The sequence below is a fragment of the Vespula vulgaris genome, chromosome 8, assembly GCF_905475345.1.
Source record: "Vespula vulgaris chromosome 8, iyVesVulg1.1, whole genome shotgun sequence".
Lineage (NCBI taxonomy): Eukaryota > Metazoa > Arthropoda > Insecta > Hymenoptera > Vespidae > Vespula > Vespula vulgaris.
In genome coordinates, this window is record NC_066593.1 from 7,059,433 (window position 1) to 7,081,278 (window position 21,846).

Here is a 21,846-nt window from a genome sequence, read left to right on the forward strand (position 1 = left end):
ATTTTTTGTATGGAAAATTTTGCATCTTCGACGTTGTGACATCGCATCGAGCGTTAAAACAAATTGACGATCTCGTCCGATAAAGTGGCGAATTTTTTTTACGATGAAATTCAAGGGAACTTGAAAGAAATATAAAAGTTCATCCATTTGAAATGAAATATCCGTAGATACACACGTGAGAATCATTCTCCGAGAAGTCTCGTATAGCTACTCATTGAAATACATATATCTTCGTTAATACTATCATAATATTATTTGGAATAAAATTAATTAATCTCGCTCATGCGACGACCATTAGTGCCATGGAGCTTGCATAATACAAGAGGAAACCATATTACGCTTGGTGCACTCGACAAGAACCTACCGCAGCTCGATTTTCGCGCATCGTAAAGGTTACGAGAATGAATGTAGTGAAAATCGACGAATCGATGCTTTGCATCGATATTATCTCCTCTATCCTCTCCCTTTCTATTTCTCCCTTCCTAACTCTCAATCCGTATGTGGCTCGTATTTTTCGAAAATTTTTCTACCGAATTCGAAACTCCAATTCGATTACATACACGCACGTGGACGAGCATTTCACCAAAATCGAGCCGGCTCTGTGCCGCCACATACCGCATAGGTTTTGGATCGGTTGTGCTAACAAGAGCAACGCTTCGCCCGAATTGCGAAGCGCCAAATGCTGCTTGTTATTATCCTTCGAATTAATTTGTACGTACGTTTGGCGCATGAAACAAGAGAAATTAAAAGGGAGAGAAAGAGAGGGAGAAAGGGAGAGAGAATAATGTTGGAAAAAGCTCGTTTATGGATGTACGTCATCAGGGTATATATGCTATTTAGAAAAAAGGATGATTTCGAAGGGACACGACATGGCGATGAATAATGAGCATAAAACGATATAAACGATCTCGGTCGATGTAAACGTCGTAACTTTATCCTCCTTCCACCTCTCCCTTTCTCTCTCTCGCCATCTCGGTGTTACTCTGTCATCGACGTAATTAACGTTTACACTCGTTCGACCGTGTATCTCGTGGGACGCGAATTTTGCACCTATATTACGTTAAATTACTAGACCAGACGATAACGCGTATCCGACAAACTGATAACTGCATCGATACGTCGACATACATTATTTTCAGTTGATTTTACTAACGATGACTATCACTTTTTGATCACGATGATCCAACAAACTCGGAAAACATTGATCGTATGGTAAGTTAAATATTTTAATAGGTAAATAATTTCTTTCTTTTTTTCTTTTAATATTTAAGGCTCTAAGTTTCAGAAGAAAATATGTATTTACGATGTTTTCATGGGAATTCTTTATGAAAAATTTAATGTCGACATAGGACGATTATAGTGTAAAAAAGTAAAGTCAACTCCATTTTTTCCCCATAACGAAAGAGAACGTACGCGTGATAGCTTATGATCGGATATAAATTTGTCACTGAAAGAATTTCCAATTGTTTTTAATTTGGCGTTATGCGAGGCGTATCGTTCTGTGGTTCACGCTCCTATTTGTTTCGCATGAGTGCGCGTAATTTATGGAAAATCACGTGGTAATTTGGAGAGAATCGATCGATTCGCTTTGCAATGGTATGGATGGTAGTTTCTAGATATATATGTATGACCAAATGGTGACGAAATGGTGCCTCTCGGAACACGACTCGAGAGTATACGACGTTTAATTGGGGTTCGTGATAATTGACCGAACGATCGTTCACTGACCAACGATTAATCAAAGATTTATTACACTCATTTACGTATGTATTTACTTACATAACGTTAGAAAATACATGAATAGATATTTACAAGGGAAATTTTCAGAAAATCTCATCAATGTATAATTGATTAACGTTAAATATATAATCTTATAGAATAAGATTTATTGATCGAGATCGTAAAGGGAAAATTGATTGGGGTTGAATTTAAAGGTATAAAATTCGTTCGATTATTTCAGAAATTTGACGATTCTCTTTTGAATATATAGAAATGATCGAGAAAACGCATTCGGTTGTGAAGTAATACATCAGAATAGAGAACGTGACCGGTTACTCGGCTGGCCATAAAGCAGAATGCATAATTGAGCTTTGCGAATGATTAGAAAGCACGAGTGAGGACCACCGGAATAATTAGCATTCGCGTTTCGAGGATCGATCACTGCGGTCGATTCGGTGTAACGTATCAGCTGTGGATAGAAAACAAGGGGTCGAGAGCGCATTGTTGGCTAGGAAATTCCACGGGGTTATACGTTCGTGAGAATACGTGTGAGTGAATCGGTAGCAAACTCCGGAACATCAGGTGCCGTACTGACCTCACGATAGCTTCCGCAGCACGAATTGTCTTGTTCCTTCGTCTTGTCCTGTTCATTGTTCGAGCTGAGAATTAATTGAGCGTTCCGCCATCTTGGAGATTGAACTTGTAGGATGTAGGATCGTTTTTGAGCGATTCACTTTGAAGTGTTTCGCAAGAAGTGGTTGAAAAAACGAGTTAAATTATTATCACGATGGAAAACTATTTAAATACATTATAGACTTTTATGAAGATTTTAATACGAAATAAAGGTTAAAAAAGAAACGAAGAAAAGTAAAATGTACACAATATAATTACGATGCATGAAGTTTCAAGGATATTCTGCTTACATTTCGAAAAGCCTTTGTGCCAAGTACGAATCGTATTTCATCCTGCGAGTTTAAACGCATTAAACGTCGCGTTTTTCTTTTATAACTCTCTCTTTCTCTTTCTTGTTCTCTTTCTCTTTTTCTCTCTTTCTATCTCTCTATCTCTATCTCTCCTTCTCTCTTTTCTATCCTGAATCACTTAACGCTACACAAAAGATAATCCTTCGACTGTTTTCTTATTACCAGTTTTACATTGTATATATGTACTACATAATACAGGTAGGTTCCGAATAATCCATCGTTTTGTTTACCGTCTAAAGTCTCAAGCAGGGATCTCGTATTCGAAGAAATTGTTCTGGAGAAGTGTAATCCTCTGTTTCTGTTTTTGCAATATTCTAACTTGCGGATTATATTGTTCCACGAAAGAGATAGAATTTCAGAAAACAGAAGTAGAAATGCTTCTTGCCTAGAAAATTTTAACGGATCAAAAATATTTTCTCTTTCGTCTGTAAGAAAGAAAGAAAGGAAGAAAGGAAAAAAGAAAGAAAGAAAGAAGGAAAGAAAGAAAAAGAAAGGGAAATGGCATGTAAGGGGTTTCTTCCTTACGTATACCTATATTTTTGAATACTTATCCTGTCTAGTGTTATTCAGGATCTTTCAAAATGTAAAAGTAATGGCAAAGAGAGAACGAAAATCGAAACGGGGGAAAGACGAGTGTCATTCGGTAAATATTTATAGTTCTGCGATGCGAAGCCTTGTCGAAATGTTTTTTCTTTTTCTTTTCCTTTTTTCTTATTTTTGACAGCATTTATTACTTTTCGAGTTCTTCGATTTATTACTCGTATATTTTTGCAATACGCGAAAACAGCTTTTTTAAGGGAAGATATCGTTTTATTGAATTTAACTTGAAAAATGGAATTTAAAAGATTCGTGAATTTCACTTTTATAGTAATACGATAAAAGGGGGAATACAATTTTGATCTTCTAGTTTTATTGCAGTCATGAATTTGTTTTATTTATATTTATAACAATTTTTCGAACGAATTAGGTATTCCGTAAGAAAAGAAACGTAACAAGTTAATTAAAATATTTATTTATGAAATGAATCGTAATATGACGTAATATTCGGTCTCGCATAAAAAAACAAATGTATTAAATATACTCGTCGCCATGAAAACTTATGTTCTGTGTACGGTCATATACGTCACGAGGGATACGTGGTACGTTTAAGTGAGACCGCCACTGAATAATGAACGTCGCAAAACGTCCCAAATTCCAGAAGCAAGACGAACGCTATTTCCGTCAAGGGAGCAACAATTTCGTGCGGTTTTATATTTTCCTCGTGGCATCACGTGCGTGTACTTACCGTCTTCAACGTGTGGAACATGTTAAAAGTACGAAAGGAACGAAGGAACGTTTTCTTCGTCGTACGAAGTAACACGTACGATTTACGTGACACCTGCTAGTTGGTCCTACGCCTTTTATCATTCTGGTTCACCCGCGAATCCTTCCTTTCGATCTTCAATTCAAGTTCTCTTGTTATTTTGCAATGGTTGTTCCTTTCGTAGGATGTCCATATGAAAAACAAATGATATTTTTATATCTTTTTCTAGGGAATGTTTTCGAATATGATATCACACATGAGAAATAAGATGTTCATTTTTGTTTAATCATTTTGAAGGCGTTACGTCGAAGATCTACGTATTTTGTATGCATAGATATACCTGTTATCGATTTTAATAACGTGAAATTATTTTCTATTGCTGTATTACTTTCTTTTTCCCATGTAATATATTTATTCGATCGTTTCAAAATATTTCATTTGGTTTTCTCTTTCACATTTTATATAGACTAACGCAAATCGTCCGAATAAAGAAACGTTAATAAAGGACATCGAAATTTGGAACTTCATTCACGTATTTTGAGTATTGTTAGATGATATAGGATAGTCCAGTTTTCGAAGGCAAGTTTGCTTCGCTCTTGATTTTGAGGATCGTTTGAAAATTTTATTTTCCACGGGAAGTGTGTTTTCCTCGGTTCGTTTCAATGACAAGAAAAGCAGAGTACGTAGAAATTAAAAGCATTACGCGGATCGTGCGAAGCATAGCCGCGAACAAACTGTTTGCTCTGGTCATGCACCGAAACATTTGCTTCCTCATGAACAAACTCGGCCGATCCAATTTCGAGGAAAATACATTCGGCTCTCGTTCGAACGTGCTGCTGGCTATGAGGATAATTCGATCGAAAGATAAAAGAAAAAAATAGGCAGACATGGAAAAAAACAGATAGAGAAAAAAATGAGAAAGGGAGCAAGAGAAAGAGAGAGAGAGAGAGAGAGAGAGAGAGAGAGATGTAATACATAGTTATATAACTATAAATATACAATTATATATAAATTATCAATGATTTTATGTGAATGTATTAGCGATATTAACGAGTCATTAAAGATGTTGGAAAATTTTAACAACGTAAAACACATGGCACGATCGAACAGCTATCAAGGTAACAGGAGAATTATTACGAGGAAAAATTTGTTTGATATTATTTTTTTTTCATAACGAACAGACAGAATTTCTCGATAAATTTTTTTTATAAAAGATCTCTCATCGAAGTGAACCGAGAAGATATAATAAAAGAGTATCATAAAATTGTGAAATATGTATCCGGTAACAAACATTTTATCCAAGCACATAAAAATTACCGAAGAGAGTTTTATGCGATACGCGAGGCGACGATTATGTTAGGATCGTGCTTTCACCAGATTACACTGAAAAAACCTTTCCGTTTATTTTTAGAGGATATCGTTGGCGTCGTTAAATATACTCTTAGGAGATGGCTTTTGATTGTTCACAAAACGTTCTCATTTGCTAGTTCTCTTGTAGATCATCTAGTTTTTTGGAATTTTATTTTATTTTCAGATGAATTTTTACCACAAAGTACGTAAATATTTTTCCTTTCGTTGTTGTAAAATGCAAATTACATAAAAGAAAGAATAAAAATCGGTAGTATAATAAACGATAAAAATCAGAAAAAGTTATGCTAGTATCTGAAGTATTATTAAATTGAAAGTGTATAAAGATGCCGTTCATTCTTCTTACGATTGAAGAGTACTTATTTGATTGGATTTGATTGTACGCTTCTAGGGTACTATCGTGAGAATCCAACCGTAAGATGTCTGGCATGGATTCTGTAAAAAATATACATTGGCATGGTACACCAAGTCGAGGGTTTGTCGAGCCAGTTGCAAGTTATACAATAGACCATACTGTATCGAATGCCTGCATAACATACACCTAGAGTGTTATGAAACACGTCTTGCACGTGTGGAAGCTCGCACTAAGGTGCTTCATCGGCACGCCGATTGGCTCGAACAGAAGCGTGCTGATCGCTCCGTAGACTCCATGTCTTCATGTTTGACATGTCTATCTTAGATGTTATGAAATTTGGAAGGAGTTGTAAATGAATAAAAATGTTTATTCCTATAATGATATTTTTACTTTGTACTTACTAACTTTATTTACAATATTAATAAAGTTTTTTTACTGAATATATTATTATATTATATTAAATAAAATTAATTAGCTAATAAGAGCATTTAATTTTTTATTTTATATTGGACTAAAACTTATTGAATCAATGAGATAAATTTATTTGTATTTCTAACAGGATAATTATCGATTTTTTAGATAGAATAACACAATTATAGAGCAGGTATCAATCTAGAGAATTTTCATTAAATTTCAATGTAATTCGAGAAAAAGAGAAAAACTTTACTGTAACTAGTTACCAAAGCAGTCGATAAATAGATGCTATGCTACAAGCAATTTTCCATGGTGTTACGTTTCCAATTTCTCCGTTTGGTTGTGCGTTTTACATATTATATGTGGTATACGTACATTGCATATACAATTTTCGATATTTGTCGAATTAATTTGCAAATTAAATAAATTTAATTTAGTTAATTAAACTTTTGAAATATCAAAGGAATTTATTATATAATAAAAGGAAGAAGGGAAGAAAACATGAGAAAACTGAATACGATAAAATAGCCGAATATTACATTTGGGACGAAACATTCGTCGTATTGCCATGAGACGACGCTATATGGTTTAGTCATCAAGATGAGAACGTGTCGTGACGCTACATCGGACAAACAGAGAGACAGCTAGGCGCCAACCTTCCCTTCAAATCTTACATAATGCATTACGCATCGCATGCTAAGGCAAAGGAGAAACTTTGCCGACATAGAATGCCACGAACACGCCTTTCCTTTCTATATGTATAACCGATACCTCCTGTTAATTCTCTCCCTATTATTTTCACTCTTTGATTAGCTCTTCATGAATTTGATCTTTATTATTTTCCTTTATCGAACTTCCTTCGAATACTTCGTAGGATCTTCGATCCTTATCGCTTGCCATATGATTTCAATTTATATGCGTGATCCGACTTTTAGACACGACCCAAGAGAGTTTATTATGATCACGATATCGTGAAAAGTGAAATATAAAATGCTCATGAAATATGAAACTTTTCGTGAGGTTAGATGTTTCGCATTTACATTTTATGTATTTTAAAGAAAAGGAAAATATTATAAAAATTATTATTCCTAGAATCATGTATGAGATTATTTCGTTAGTTTCCACTTCATAGATTGTACACACGTATACATATATACGTGCATAGAAATATTGCAATTTGAATAACGATCTCTATCTAGAAATGGAACGAAAGAGACAGAGGTAAAGGAGATAGGAGAAAGAGGAGGAGGAGGAGGAGGGGGAGGAGGAAGAGGAGTTGTACGTCGGTAGATTTGAAGACAGGCTCTGCTAGAGTACGTGCACCTTGGATAGGTATCGCGGGTAATCTACTTCGTGAAAGTTTCCTCGAGATTCTAGAGAAGCTCGGGTTAAGTCAGGCGCTACGTGTAAGCTGGGTGTTACCCTAGCTGATGAGTCCAGAACACTTTGAGAGTACGGTTACCGAAAGACGACGCGTTTTCACGTTGCAATATAGACCTGTTCACTCTCACTATCTCTATTTCCTTTACACATAGACACACACAACAATCATCTTCTTTCCTCGCTATCTCTCTTCTTCAGCATCTCTACCTTCCACACTCTCGTTGCTTGGGTGAACGTGATCGAAGGATGATGTTTTTCCTTGGAACTATCGATGTTTTCTCTACACTGTCGATAGCAAATTCTCTTTCCACCAGTCATTGTTATTTTTATCCTCCTATCACACCGCGTAGATGAAATCTCTCGTCTCGTGACCACCTGCTTCGAAAATTTCTATTTTAAGATCCCTCATCGAATTTCAATTGGATCAATCGGTTATCGATTTTTCTGCGTTAAAATTTATCTTTCACTTCGTAAAATTAATTTGGTTAGATCGTAGTTGAATCTATACCATCGAGTAAAATGGATTCATTCGTAGTTTTTATATCTCAGTTGTAACATGTAATAATGTTGGTGGTAACTACATACGTATCTATGAAAAGATATATGTTTGCTCGCGTTATTTGAGATGAAGAAAAGAAGCGAAACGTTACCGCTAAGCACGAAAAGGAAAGGAATCTGCTTTTCTGACTAGTAGCGGTTAAAGGATACCACGTTGCGGAAGTAACGTTTCGCATCCTCCTGGATAGTATTACCGCAAAGCTCTAAAGAATTCGTAGAATTTCCTCAAAGCTCCCGTCTACATTCTTTCCTATGGGAATGACTAAGTCGAAACTCGAAGTCTAACAAAAATTGCCCAAGGAGTAAACCTGTTAGAATTTATCTTTTGTTTTCCCCTTCGGTAGAGATTTTGGAGAAAAATGTTTTTTTTTCTTTCTCATATATATATATATATATATATATATATATATATATGTATATATATTATTTTTATTTATATAGAATTATTTTTATTTCGTATAGGAAGTTCGTGGAAGATTGTAATCGCAGTAAAATTTATCGAACAATTGCATTTAATGCCGTACACGTTGAGATAAAATTAAATTAAGGATAATGACTTTTTAATTGCACCATAGTTTTATGTCATTTTATCATTATCGTCACGTACGAAATTCTCATCGTGGATAGCTTCGAGATAGGAAATAGACCATGCATTTGCAGGTAGAATAGTAATAACGATATAACGTAGACTGGCAAGGGGATAGACAGAAGCCCAATCATGAATTGAATTCCTCGTGAGATACATCGAATAAAGTTCTCTGTATTACCGTATCTACGATGTAATTTTCCTTCAATTGTTTAGAATAATCTACCATATCACAGGGTATTTGTATGTGTTTGGTAGAGGTAAATTCAAGAATCTGTTATTAACTTCACGATTAGAACGTCGAATTCTGTTAGAAACTCTATGGTCTTTCAATTTTAGATATCCGATGATATTTTATTACGCCAATTTTGCTCGCCATAAATCATAGTGCATTAAAAAATCGATATATAAGATATTTTCAAAATTATCGCTCGCTGTTGTTTCGATAAAAAATAACTTTTTTATTTTCATTTTTATCGATTTAAATCTTAAAGGAAAGATTTTTTTAATTTTCAATTAGAATGAACTGGAAAATCTAAATTAAATAATTATCTGATCACTAATTTGCAATAATTAGTAATTTGCAAAGATTTAGTCAAGTAAAAATAAAAACATTAACAGAAAGATTAATAATATTTCAAGATAAGTAGGAATCTATTAAAATATACATATTAACACAAAATTAAGTCATAATATAATATAACGTTTATATTGATTATAGATTATATTTTTAAAATTATATTAGTTGTTACATTAAGAAAGTTTCTCTTTTATGAATGTATAGTGCTTTATTATATACGAGAAGATTTTTAATGTAATATATAATAAAAGAATGATTAAAAGAGTAATGAATATTGATAAGAATATGATAATATCTATATCATATCGTTGATAGTACGATATATATTTTTCGTTAAATTGTAAATATGGGGCTCCTTTATTACGTATAACATATTCGATCCACCACACAGCGTTTTCCACTGAATCGTAAGGAACGTCCTTGACGATGCCCTGAAGCTCCAACATTTTTCCTTTGTATCTAAAATAACAATTTTTTTGTTTAAGTTTCTCTATAAAAATATTTACACATGAGTTTAAATGATATTAATAGTTACCTTTCGATATTATTAAACATATCATAAATTGAATCGTGCAATATTTCTTCGGTCATATTAGCCAGATGAAGATATTTTGCGACACCGAAAGTTACTATTTTTTTTACGTTATAATGTTGATCGAATACTATTGGTATTCCTATTAGTGGGACACCATAGTATATAGCTTCTTCGGTACTTTGAAGGCCACCTTGATATATAAATAATTTAATATTGGGGTGAGCTACAAGAGAAGGAAAAATGAATTATTACATATTTTTTACCATTTACTATGTAGAGAATCCACATAAAAATTCTTGTGATATTATTCTTTTATTTTTTATTATTCTCATATCTCTACAATATTTTTTCTTATTGTATACCACGTTTATTTTACCTAAAATGCCTTGCTGAGGAACCCACTTTGAAATGAATATTTTACCGAGGTGGTACGAGAAATTTTTAATGCTATCTGCATCATTTCGCGACCATACTATTGGCCAAGGTAACTTAGAAAGTACATTCGTAAGTAGTGTTTTTGTATTTTCTTTTAAATAATTATATTTTACTGTTGAACCAAAGCTCATATATATAAATCCGTTTGTAGCATTGTCAAGAAATTCACGTAAATCCTAAAAGCAAATATGCATTTTCAATTAGTAAATAAAAAGTAATTGAATAGTATTAAATAGTAATAGTAATATTAATATTAATGCTAATAAAACGTACAAAATAAATTCACCAGATAAAGTGAAAAGTCTTGATCGATCTATTTGTTTCGAATTTCTTTAATTGTAAATAGTATATTTTCAAATAATGCAAAGATATTTTTTATAAATTTTATATCAGATTCGTACCGTGGGCAAACTTGGCGGTATTTTGGAAATATGACCACCATTATAATAAACAACATTGGGTATCTCTGGTCGGGAATATAAATTTATCATGTGAGAACTGGCGAGGACAAGGCTCATATTTTGTCCAGCCTCGATGATACTGGGTACATTATCTCCTAAATATTTGCGCGCTATCATTTGTTGAATAGGAACGAAGGTGTAAAACCAGTAATACATGTAATAATAGGTGTCTATGAAATTTTTCAGTCTTTGCGAGAACTGTGCATTATTTGAGATATCCTCTATTTCCCAATTCGAAAGATGCGATGGCAATATTGGACTTCCCAACAAATATCGTTCAAGATTACGTAACTGTGTTGACGTGATACCTATGAAAATTATGATTATATAATTATTTTATAAATTAATTAAAACAATTCATTGACCGATATTATATTCAACGTCTTACCTATCAAAGGAGCATTGAATTTTTGAGCAAGTAAATAGAAAATCGGAGATGATATAGTCTCCACAATAACTGCATCGAATTTCTCATTGCTCGTAGATACAAATAATTTTTGAATATTTGGAAGCTTTAATAATTCTTCTGTAATATTATGACGGATATTATCTAGAAGCTCACTCAATTCCATTTCTGTAAATCTTCTGTTTAGTTTTATATCTAATATTTTCTCTAACTTTCCATAATTAATATTATAATTGATTTCTGTGTAATTCGTCAAGTTTGGATCTTTAATCGCATTTAAAGTTAGAATCACGAGCTCGTGTCCACGTTCGTGAAGTTTCCTCCATAAAGATTGATATGCGATTTGATGACTATAAAGGGGTGAAGGCACAACGATAAGTAATTTTTTACTATTTACCAAGGTGCGTTGCGTTGTCAAAACGGTGAAGAATAACGTCAAACCAATGATCAAATTCATTCTTACTGCTATCGAACTACTTTCCCGTTTAGTCACAATATACTTAATGAAATATTTCCGCAAGTCTGTGTCATAGTCTTTTCTAACGAATATTATCTAATGTACTTATATATATATATATATATATATATATATATATCAGGTGTTGAATATTTCATTATTTAGTTTCATATTCATTAGCCTATACTTTTATTTCAACTTTTTGATAACTCTTATCCATTCATTCTTGGTAGATATACAATGCAAATGAGAGCTACAAATATTTTATGTAATTCTACTGTATAATGCAATGTTATACTATAATGTTGAAATATCTTTATTAGCTATCGCAAGTATTTATCGATAGATATTGTTTTTCATTCAATAAAATATGATAATAGAACATTAATCTAATTGGATTTATAATCTGAAAGAAAAACAATCGAGATTCATTGGATGGAACAAGAAAGAAGTAGAAATGTTATCGTTGATATAGATGAAGTTCAGAGTCTAGCTGAGTTACATTGTCGAAAGAAGTGAAGAAATAAATTCTCTATTCTTAGAATTCATTCGTCTTGCCATCTCTTATTTTCGTATCAACTAAGAATACGCAGTGCATCTTCATCAATCGCACGTTAGTTTTCGACGTCCTTCTTTTTCTTTCCTACTTAAATCCTGTCTTTCTCTTAACGTCAGTATACGGCGATGTCGTAATTTGAAAAGTTTCTCCGCTTTTCTGCACGTTATTTATGCGTGTTGGATACGTGTAGCCTGGTCAAAACTTATCGAAAGTTTACTAGATAAAGTCTGTATCCAGGTTATTTGTCAATTATCTATGTCCGACGTCAGAATTACGTCATGGTAATACTTTTGATACGAATAAAATCTTCGATCGTTGTGTTTTTCAAATTTTCCAAACGTTCTGAAAATAAGAAATATGATTCCAGCCATTTAATATTATGTGTAAGAACGTATCTTTCTGATGTCATTCCGAAATCATTTATTCAATATATTTTTAATATTTTTTAGATCGAAATATGTTATTTGCGTTATATGTAAATATTTATTTTTACATTTATCGAAATTGATTATAAAGTATGATCAGGAATAAAGAAAATATTAATTATCAATTATTGATAATTGTACCGTTTGAATTTATTTGATTTAATTTATCAATAGTATATTATTATATTTAATTACTATCATGATGGCATAATCTGTAAGTCAGAAATTTCGTAATGTCAGAATATTAATTAACAATACTATTTTGTTCTGGTTTTCATTTTATAAAAACTGTTGTTTCATCCGCTGTTAAAGTGAGACTGTAATACATTTCAATGGGATATACAGTTTCTATCAGGAACTACGTAATTATGTGTACGTGAGAAACGACAATTAAATATGTACAATTTAAGTGTATAATTGTTAATCGAACTTGCTTCGAAATCCCATTGTGCATTGTATTATCATAATTTTATCGGGAACATGAACGGATGGCCTTGTGTCGTGTGAGAATAACTGCGAAATGTATGTGAAGAAATTACATTGGTGCAAAAAGCATGAAATACCCGATCGAGAAATTGCTGCCATTCGTCTGGCAGAGTGGATTACTACCGATGTTGGGTTGAAATGGACCGATGTCATAACTCATGGAACCCGTTAATGTTCGTATCTGGTTCGTGAAAATGTGAATTAATAAACCGTTGGTACATATAAAATGGTATTACTCTATATTTTTACATGAAGAGATTTGTGAATTTTATATTTTTTCCAGCGCATTTTGTTAACGAAAAAAGAAAAAAATATTGAGAATAATACAAGGACTTCGTTCTTTTTATGTTACATTAATGCTTTGACTATGTTTATACGATGCAAATATTGTTGAATATCAGTAATGATTAATGTTTCGCTTGGGAAATTTTATTTTTCTTGAAAATTGGCAGCTGCTTTGGAGTTTCACACTTTCTCTCTCTCTCTCTCTCTCTCTCTCTCTTCTTCTTCTTTCCTTCATACCTTTCTTTCTCTTAAATTCAAAGCATAGGAGTAAACGTGAGGTAAAATGCAGTTTAGAGGAGGCAATCGGTCGGGCAGATCCGTCGTAAGCGTGTATTGCCTGTATACTGCTCGGCTAGAAACTTTGCAGTAATATTAAACATCTGTCAAACGCGAGGAAGTGAGCGAGAAAGAGAGAGAGTGAGAGAGAGAGAGAGAGAGAGAGAGAGAATGAGAGGGTGAGAGAGGTGGTGCAAAACATCCACGGTGGATTATGTACGAGCTACACTCGTGGCGCACCCACGAAATGGAGTTACGAGTGCTTTTCAGGATATTATGTTTGAGTTCGCCGCGTAATATACGAGGGCATTGCAAGTCTACTGTTAGCGGTGCTGCCCCGACAGACACAGAACTCGTGCAAACTCTTTTTACTCGACGAACAGACGATTGTTTGATATCGCCGTCATTGTTCTCCATCCCTTATCGGTTTTCCTTTTCGATCGTTTCAGCATCGTTTAACAGACCTTTTAATAATTAACAACAGGTTCTTTTGTGTGAAAAATCTTTATGTCTATCTAACGTTTCTCTTTCTTTAGACATGAACTTTTTCGATAGACGATTATAGTTTTTCTTCGGGATAGAACAATAATATTCATGATAAACTGTTAATATACGACAAATTATTTGTTCTCAATACATAGATAAACATTTTATTAAAAAAATTGTCTTTTAGATATGCTTTTAAAAATTATTTTGTAAAAAATTGTTTGATAATTATTATAAACATTGTAAAAAGATAAATAAAAATCTGTCCTTTACAACAAGATTTACTTAAAGTTTCTATTCTTTTTAGTTTCAGGTATATTTGTATTTAAATATCAAACGTTTATGTGTCAAACTTTTTTCAAGAAATATTGATACAAATTTCAGTGATTTGCATTTGTTCGTGAATGCAACATAGTTTTCTTTTACAACTACTATAAATATATGATAATGCATTATGAATAACGATATTTCAAAAATTATATATTCGAAAGATAAAAATATAGAAACGTTCTTGAAAAAACTATTTTCATTGAAAAATTATTCTTTTTATCTACAAACTTTTGTACAAACTTTAATACTATCTATATAATAAAAATAATTTCATCGATATTTCGTAGATGCAACTACGTGTTCTACGAATTTTCAAAATCGATTATCTTGAAAAAGACGTTTCATAGACGCTTTAACTATAATAGTGTAATCTCGAAAGTCCTGGCAATTCACTCAACGTAATTTAACAATCAGAGGAACTTTCTTTTTTCAACTATTAAAGAAATCTAACGTAACATATAAAGATAGTCTCGGTACGGATCATCGAGCTTAGGTGGGTAATGGCTTTCCGATCGTACGAAATCCTTTCCAGGACTTATTTTTATAGTACATCGAGTCGGTCCGAATGGAATCACGCTTTAACGGTGCGTTACATAAGGGGTGCTTTGCGTTTAGATTCCTCATGGTAACATGCTCGAAGAGCTAGGGCAATTTATCTTTGTCAACCGATGTCGAGCAACGTCAGTGATTCAAGTGTGGGGACGGAGGACCGTTTGTACCTTCGATTCCGTCATTAAGGCAGCACTCATGGTTTATTCAGATGACCACACCGTGAATAGGGATGGAAAGAGAGGGAGAGAGAGAGAGAGAGAGAGAGAGGATAAGGAAAGGGAAAGGACAGGTCAAACCGTAGTTACTGCCGCGGGGTTTGTACCTACCTACCGTTCTCCGGAGTCACTTGCTCATTCCGTTGATTACATACATTGGATCGCAGATCCTCTATACCTCGAAATCCTCTAATCTCGTAATCTAAGGTTGAAATATTCTTAACCTGTTTGCAACCCCACATCCTCCTTTTTGGGTATTGATATTTGTATACTTGATAATTCATTGAAATATCTCCTATGTAGTATTCTATGTAGCATTCGTGGTATAATGAAGAGGTATAAAGAAGGAAGTTATTATAATTGGATTGAATGGATCGAAAGCCAATTGTGATTTTCCACCTTTCAATATGTTTTTGTTGAATGTATTCACATATATCGTATCGATATACACACATACTTTTACTTTTAAAATCCATCAAATTGTATTCCATTAAAACAAACAAGGATAAGAGAGAGAGAGAGAGAGAGAGAGAGAGAGAGAGAGAAAGAGAGAGAGAGAGAGAAATAAAGTAGAATGATTTCGATAAATGTCGTAATACATTACAAATGGGGTAATACGTTAATAATCACATGATCATTTGCTATGTTTTAATTAGATTATCGAATCTGCCAATAATCGCATAAAACAGGTTTAACGTCGGAATTCACGGTAATGCTTTACGTACGTTATTCATATATATATATATATATATATATATATATATATATATATATATAATATAAATATACACACACACACACGTATATGTCTTCGTGTATGTTTGTATGCAATATGATTTTGTGAAGCGCAAGGGATTGGAGATCGAGGGAGACAAGGGAAAAATAAAAATTGGTACGCGTGCATTCGATTGAGAATATTATGCTGCCAATTACTAGAAAGCCAGGTGGTACGCTTCGTTAGTCATCGAAATAATTGATTCTCACTCCCGCAATTCCACTATCGTACACGTCGATTCCCTCCGATATCCTTACCGACCCTCTGCTTCACAGTTCTGTCAGCGTTTAATTATCATTGCATTTTCGATGTAACGGTAATTGCGAAACAATCGGCCAGTAATATTGATCGGTGCATCGATGAGTTCACATCAACTCCTCGATATTTTGTTTCAATCCATCTATATACGTTTTATATCATACAACGTAAAGCAAAATATTCTCTCTAACGAAGTTTTAACATTTCATTATTTTTTCGATCCAGATCAATATCTGTAATACGTGATTACGAGAAAATATGAAGTATCATTTTTTTTCCATTATCCATTGTTAACATTATTCGTTGTTATTTTGAACATTGATGATATTTTCTTTCTACGTATCTATGTTTCTTCTGACGAGATAAAAAATATTTCAAAACTTATATTTCTTCTTTGTTATCTTCTTCTGTGCAATTAGTTGGAATTACTATAGATGTTCTTTTCTTCTTCAGAATTTATTTTTAGCTTTTTTAGATCTATGTTTTATATACGTGATAATTATTTATTTAAATAAATTTACTATCTGTGTAATCTTCATGTCCAATAGATTTTTAGAAACGTAACGAAGTAGAATTTGACACTCTCTTAAATTCAAGGAGTACTCGTACCTTTAAATAAATACTTTCGATTTAAAAGCCACCTTGAAGAAGACTTTCTTCTGCAGTTCTACGGCGAATAATGCGTTAAAAAATCAGTCCGTAGATGGAATACTTTTTCTCTTTGTGTTTAAAAGTTGAAACGGAATTTTTACAGTGGACATTGAAAGTTTTGCTTTCGTAGGTTGAAATGTCGCTTGTCCGCCGCGAGCAACGTCTGTGTTTTTCTTTCATATGAATTTTCGATGACGTTGTGCCATGGTTTTAGAACAATGTTTATGTGGCACGATCTTCCGATATGAACAATTGTGTATGTGAAATGCCATTTCTGTCCCTCCAACGAACTTTTAATACACTCTACAGTAAGATCAATATCTACCATTCTTCGATAGATATACATAAGTTTATAATACATAAAAGAAATGAAGTGAAAACAACGATTTCCGGTTTATCTTCATTATCTCTGTGTATTTATATAACTTAATCGATTTTACGACGTACTCATAGTTATTATCTGGTTTTAAACATAATATTAAATTATATATACATTTAGGATGATGATTGCAATAACTGCATTAATCACTCATCGAAAACTACCTCGTTTCTATCCCCCAAATATATTTCAATATGTAAAATAAAAAAAAAATTCTAATCACTATCTTGACCGTTATATTCTTAGACATTCAAGAATTTATATTGTCCAAATTCTATATATATATATATATATATATTATAATTTTATAATAAAATTGATCCGTTGAATAATGATGTTATTTTAGTGCATAGTTAATTGTATAATATTGGCGTTTAGTTAAATAAATATATGACTTATGATTTGAACTTTATCAATTCCATGTTATTAAAAGCTTTAAATTGGTTTTTTCTTTCTTTTCTATAAAACAGATCATATTAATTTGTCATTAATATTTTCTTAGCTAGATATATTTTTATATTGGAGAAAAAGAATCAAATCTTGAACGGATAAATAATGTCTAAAAAGGGAAAGAATAGCATTGTAGATTTCATTGAAGAAATTATTTCTTGTTTCGGAGCTCGCAGCACGATGAAAAGAAAAGGATAAGAAAGGAGTTAGTTCGAGAATACAATGAGAATGGCGTTTTTCGATTCATCGCGTGAAACCGATGCCGTAGCATCTGCTCGATAAAGAAGAGAAAAGAGAAAAAAAGAAAAAGAAAGATAATCTTTATCCCACGACGAGATCCGCAGATTACGAAGATTATGCCGTCCTAGTATGGGTAACCGTTCGACAGGAATAATTTTTATCATCCCCACAGACATTTGAATATTCAGAGTGGACCGATTTGATTCATCTGCCGCGTGAATATTCAGCGATTTCGTTCATTCTCTTCAGAGCATGACCCTTCTCTTCTTCACCCTTCGTCATGCCTTATCACGTCCCCAGCGTTTCTTTCTTTCCGAGTTTATTCGCATCTACGAGTTCATGGATCTTCAACATTTATAAGTACCGTTTTAACTGAGATTTTAATTTTTTTATTATTCTCCATTTTCTCTGAACTTTTGCTCTTTCCAATAAAAAAAAAAACGTGGAGTTTTTTCCAATAAATTTGTAAAATCCTTTAAAATCCTTCAATGATAATTTTGAACATAATTTTATTAATCGTACTCAAATACATATATGTATTTGCAAATGATAATAAAAAAGAAGCAATGGATATAAATAAAAGTATCGTTCGATTACGATTTTATTATTTCTAATTACGTGGCGAAATGTAAAATCTCCAGCAGATTGCGATTGACATTAGGCACTTCCATGTTCTGTGGTCTCGTAATTTCACGCCTGGTCAAGCGAAACATTTCTGGTAAGTGCGAATAGGTGACACTATCGAATCGGTTCAACGGAATCAAACCGCATAGACTATTAGATCTTACCGACGATTCACTGAACCCAAATAATTATTTTCTATCGACTATTGTCCATAATAAAGTAAAGAATTTAACCATGATAATGAATATATTTCATACGATTCTTATTCACAATTAATTATAAAATAAAATAATTATATTAAGCTGTTTTGTAATATTTATCATTGCATCGAAAGAGTATGTGTTATGCAACTTGAAATTAGTATTTTTTTTAAATTATTAACGAGCCCGTTATAGATATCTAGAATTTTATTTATTTATTCATGAAATATCGATCATAACAGATGAAAAAATATTTTAACGAATGGTCGATCACGCTTAAAAGTACATACAAGGCGATCAATCGAATTTTCTGCGTGATCGTTACTTTAGTAATTTCAAAATGTAACATTTCACATTATATATAGCTACAAATGTTTACTTAGATTCATATAACGATAATATATTGTTGTGTAATTATATATATATATATATATATATATATATATATATATATATATATATACTATGTACTATATTATGTGTAATGATACGAATCATGAATTTATGTGTTCGTGTACGTATGAAAACACGAATCGAACTTTTACTATCTGTTTCTCTCTTTATTTTGCCGTCAGAATTTTATGGTGACACGCACAGAACAAATAAGCGTTTGAATCTGGCAGGTTTGTTGGCCGTCGAGGGAAAACGAGAAAGAGAAAGAGAGAAGTACAAACAAAATACCTCGTGCTATCGTTGACGTTTATGAACGTGAAACAATCAGTACCACAAAAGGTATTTTGAGAGAACATCTTCCATTCGGGCGATTCTCACTCTCACTTTCTCTCGTTTTCTTTCTTTCTCTCTTGATTTCACTTCCATTTGTTTATGTGACCCTCACACACACTATTTATAGGGTTATACTAACACGCACATGGACAAAAAGGGTGAGAGGTTCAAACAAAAGAGGTAGAAACGCGAAATGTCGCGACATGTAGCCCTCGAGTTCAAACGTTTCTGACTCGGAAACCGTTTCACACCCGAGCATAGTAGCCACTGCGGTCTCTTTGATTTCTTGAGTACAGAAATTGCGCGACAAGAGAGACTATTTTTTACGGACTTTTAAATTCCTTCGAATGATTTGAATGACCTTTCTTTTTTCTTTGTATTTTTCTGCCTTTTCTTATCATTCACGAGAGTTTTCGTTTTTTCAAATGTTTTTAAAATATTTTCATTGCGAGGGAGTTAAGAAAGCTGTATATATATATATATATATATATATATATATATATATATATATAAGTGAGTCGTGTAAAATAGCTTTAATATATCGTCAGAGTGTTCGGGTGGTCGACGTAAATGGGGATCAAAATAGGATCTTAGGATATCAGCGGTCCTTTTAAAGTAAATTGCCTTGCGGTTTAATGAGAAACCATAGTTCGGTTAACGTATTTGAGGTATATTGGGCTATGAATAAGCACCATTAGTCTTGTTACCGATAGTGCTTCAGTCTCGTTGAGCTTCATCGAAGTCTCATATGTCAAGCAGTCAGTAATCTAGGCTTATGCAGATAGGAGGATCAGTTGAGATTAATTACTCGTTCGGTTCATAGCTAGGCCTATTGACTAAGGGTCAAGGTTCTATACACTGTGTTTATTCTAAACATTATTTACTCTTGTCAACCCAGAGGTCGAACGTTTCCCAAGAAACGTCACTTTCGCCAGCTTCTCTCTGAAAGCTTTAAAGTGCAATATCTTTCATTAATTTACTTTTATCGTGGAATTAAAAATATAATAAAAACACAAAAATGTAATAGATATGAGTGATATATTATTGAAATTATCAGAATATATTTAAGTATAGATCTTTTACAACTTCCTGTGCAAGCTTATATGGATACTATGCAAACATATGGTGGGATAAGAAAATGTTCTTATAAGTGAGAGTAATGTTCATATAGCCGCTATGTAAATTTATTTGCCCGATGTATAATGGGAGTGCGATCTAGTAAAAACAAGTATGATACTTATATAGTACGAAAAGAGCGTCGAAGAAAGGAAAACTCTGTCGCATCGTTGATATTAAAGAAATATTTTAAAAGCCATTCACACACAAAGGGATCGATATCGTCCTTCATATGATAGATATACATGTGAGAATAAACTGGTTTCATTCAAAATGGTCATAGAATATTTCAAATGGTCGTACAAATTTTTCTATGTTTTTATAAAAAATTTAGTAATATGTAGTAGTGCCAATTCAAGATAACCAATTCGTTGTTACGTGTTTGCTTCAATGAAATGAATCATCTTCCTGTCAATGAAAATTCAATAAGTTATACTTCTCTTATTTCAGACAAGTTCGATTTTATAAAAATATACTAGATTCTTTAGCTTAGTGGATATTTGAAAGGAAAAACATGCAAATGGAAAGATATACGTATAGGAAATAGTATAGGACGGATTTCGGAATAAATCATATCGCCTTTTGAATGGCGCAACGAATACGTAGTTACGATATATCATTGAAACGACGTGTTGTATAGAATATACAACTTTTGTTCGATAGATCTACAAGGTATTTTCGTTACTATATCCTATAAAAGAAATCAAATTTCTCATAGCATAATAACGTCGAAGATATTCGTTGCCAAATATTTTACGTTCAACTTTAGACGATTTATATTTAAATCAATTTTTCTTTTATCGAAGAAAACTTACGCGAAATTTTCAAATCTTTTTAAGCTTCCAATCACGAGCATGATCATGCATTGTGATTATTAAGATGTTCATTTCGTGCGTGTTAGCTATTTTACTTATCAAAACAAAATATGCTTCGCTAAACAACATACTTTAATTGAAAATATTGTTTCAAAAGTTAAAATGATTAAAAGAAACCATAGCTAAGTTATACTTCTTGATTAAAAAGAATGGTATTATCGAAAGGCATCTAGAAAAGTCCGATCTACTACTTTTCAAGAAAAACTTGACGATATCACTTTGTAGATACTTTTTATCAACTTGGATGTTAACGTACCTAATTAAACTCTGCTAGTAACTTTATCCTACTATCGCTTTACGCGCGCCTTGCTTATCGAGTTCTCATCCTATGCGCCATATTCACAAAGCTCTTATCATTGAGCGTGGAAACTCCCAACAACTATAATTAACTATAA

General features: G+C 32.8%; 1 protein-coding gene across 1 annotated transcript; it reads right to left on the bottom strand.

Annotated features, from left to right (window-relative positions):
* Nucleotides 1-9,422: 9,422 nt before the first annotated feature.
* LOC127065805 (UDP-glycosyltransferase UGT5-like) lies at nucleotides 9,423-11,607 on the bottom strand. Its single transcript, XM_050998661.1, has 5 exons — nucleotides 11,069-11,607; nucleotides 10,621-10,988; nucleotides 10,161-10,395; nucleotides 9,785-10,007; nucleotides 9,423-9,708 (listed from the first exon to the last, which is right to left on the bottom strand). The coding sequence occupies exons 1-5, from the start codon at nucleotides 11,541-11,543 to the stop codon at nucleotides 9,423-9,425; spliced, it is 1,587 nt and encodes a 528-aa protein (XP_050854618.1). The 5' UTR covers nucleotides 11,544-11,607.
* Nucleotides 11,608-21,846: the final 10,239 nt, after the last annotated feature.